The sequence below is a fragment of the Mandrillus leucophaeus genome, unplaced genomic scaffold (genome assembly GCF_000951045.1).
Source record: "Mandrillus leucophaeus isolate KB7577 unplaced genomic scaffold, Mleu.le_1.0 Scaffold360, whole genome shotgun sequence".
NCBI lineage: Eukaryota > Metazoa > Chordata > Mammalia > Primates > Cercopithecidae > Mandrillus > Mandrillus leucophaeus.
The window spans coordinates 3,242,049-3,243,892 of NW_012103810.1; the positions used below are offsets into that span (position 1 = coordinate 3,242,049).

Sequence of the window (1,844 nt, forward strand, 5' to 3'; positions counted from 1 at the left end):
GTGCCTCTGCGAGCAGGAGAGCTCTGAGGCTGGTGTCCGTGCTGGCAGAGAGAGGCCATGGGGCAATTGGCAAGAGGGCCGGGGGACTTTCCCTGGAAGAGCTCACCTGTTGGGGAGTCCTTGAGGCCAGCAGCCCCCAGGACGTGTACCTGGGTCACCAGCTGGGGGTAGCCACAGAGGGAGCTCCAGCAGGTGTGTGGGGGCTCATCCAGGCGCAGTTCCCTGATACGGGGTGGCAGGGGAGAGGGGGGTGATAGAGAAGGGCCAGGAAGACAGGGGTGAAGAGGGGGTTCAGAAAGTGGGGAGGGAAGAAAAGCAGTATTAAGCCCAAATTTGATTTCATTTAGTCCTGGGCAAATTCCCATGAGCAGTCCCCACTTGTCCAAGCCCTAGGGGCTTCCTGCCCGATCCTTCCCCAGGGAAAAGGCAACTTGCTGAGCACCTTCTGTGTGCCAAGTCCTCCGCTGGCATTATGGGTGATTCCTAATCTCCACAAAGGCTATTATGATGCCCATTTCACAGCTGAGGAAGCAGCAGGCTCAGCCAAGTGAGGGCTTGCCCAACAGCTGGAAAGCTGGGGAGCCTGGGCCGGCAGAACCCTGAGCCGTCTGACTCCACAAGCTGCCTCCTGGGTCTGGCACGTGCGTAGAGCTCACCTGTCCTTCGGGGGACACCGAGCCTGGGCTATATATCACAGTGGAGAGCAGTGCGAGACACACAGGGTCAATGCCCCAGCAGGGACACAGAGGGCTTCAGCACTGGAGCCCAGAGCCACCCCCATGGGACAGGAAATTGTGGTGACAAGACCCAACCCTGGAACCAGGCAGGCTGGGTGACCCAGCCCAACTCCACCACCGGCTGCATGACCTCGGACAACCCTTCTAACCTCAGCCCCTGAATCTCATCGGTAAAGTGAGGGAGTCAGGCCTCCCGCTCAGGGATGCAAGAAGATCAAATGAGATGAGTGAAAGCTTCTCTGTCAACTGTAGAGTGCAGTGTACATACAAGAAGCTGTTCCCAGTCATGGCCAGGGATGCTGGGACAGGGGAACAAGGGAAGAGAAGGGAAGGAGATGGGCACTGGTATCAGCCCAGAGTGGCTGGAGGCCCAGAGACACTGAGCATCTCCGAGGCTGCAGGTTCCTGGTTGGCCCAGTGTGGACCTCACCTCCACCCACACTGGCCTCAAGCCAGCCCCCAAGTACCGGCAGTTGGAGGGCACATCAGTGAAGACTCGGAGCAGGAACTCGCCAGTGTAGCCTGGCTCGAAGGTGGTGGGGATGATGACATAGCGGCCCTCGGGCTGATCAGTGCGCAGGAAGACGCTGCGTGAGTTGATGTAAATGGAGCTGGCGGCCTTGTGCTGCAGGCTGTGCATGCGGTACTGGCGGTTCTCCTCCACCTGTGGGAGGTGGGAGGGGCTGGGCCACGCGGAGACACACCCTACAACACCCCGTCTCCCCCTCACCACCATGGAAGGGACGATGGAATCCCTTTATATGAAATGTCCAGAACAGGCAAATCTATAGAGACAGAAGTGGATTCGTGTTTGCAGGGCTGAAGGGAAGAGGTCAATGGGAGTGGGTGGTGATTGTTAAAGGGAGTGGGTTTCTTTCGGGGAGATGAAAATGTTCTACAATTGATTCTGGTGATGGTTGTACAAACTCTGATCACACAAAAGTCATAAGATTGTATACTTTACATGGCCAAATTGCATGCTCTGTGAATTATATCTCAATAAAAACTATTAAAGGAGGCTGGGCGCAGTGGCTCATGCCTGTAATCCCAGCGCTTTGGGAGGCCAAGGTGGGAGGATCACTTGAAGCCAGATGTTCAAGGTCAGCA

The 1,844-nt window shown here is 56.6% G+C and overlaps 1 protein-coding gene across 1 annotated transcript in view; it reads right to left on the bottom strand.

The window, feature by feature from the left end:
- Window positions 1–1,844, bottom strand: part of CAPN5 (calpain 5) — a 64,583-nt gene that overhangs the window by 4,614 nt on the left and 58,125 nt on the right. Inside the window, exons 12-13 of the mRNA XM_011989744.1 lie at window positions 1,205–1,401; window positions 107–222 (exon numbers count right to left, since the gene is read on the bottom strand). Of these exons, the coding sequence (XP_011845134.1) occupies window positions 107–222; window positions 1,205–1,401 (313 nt within the window). The remainder of the gene's footprint in view (window positions 1–106; window positions 223–1,204; window positions 1,402–1,844) is intronic.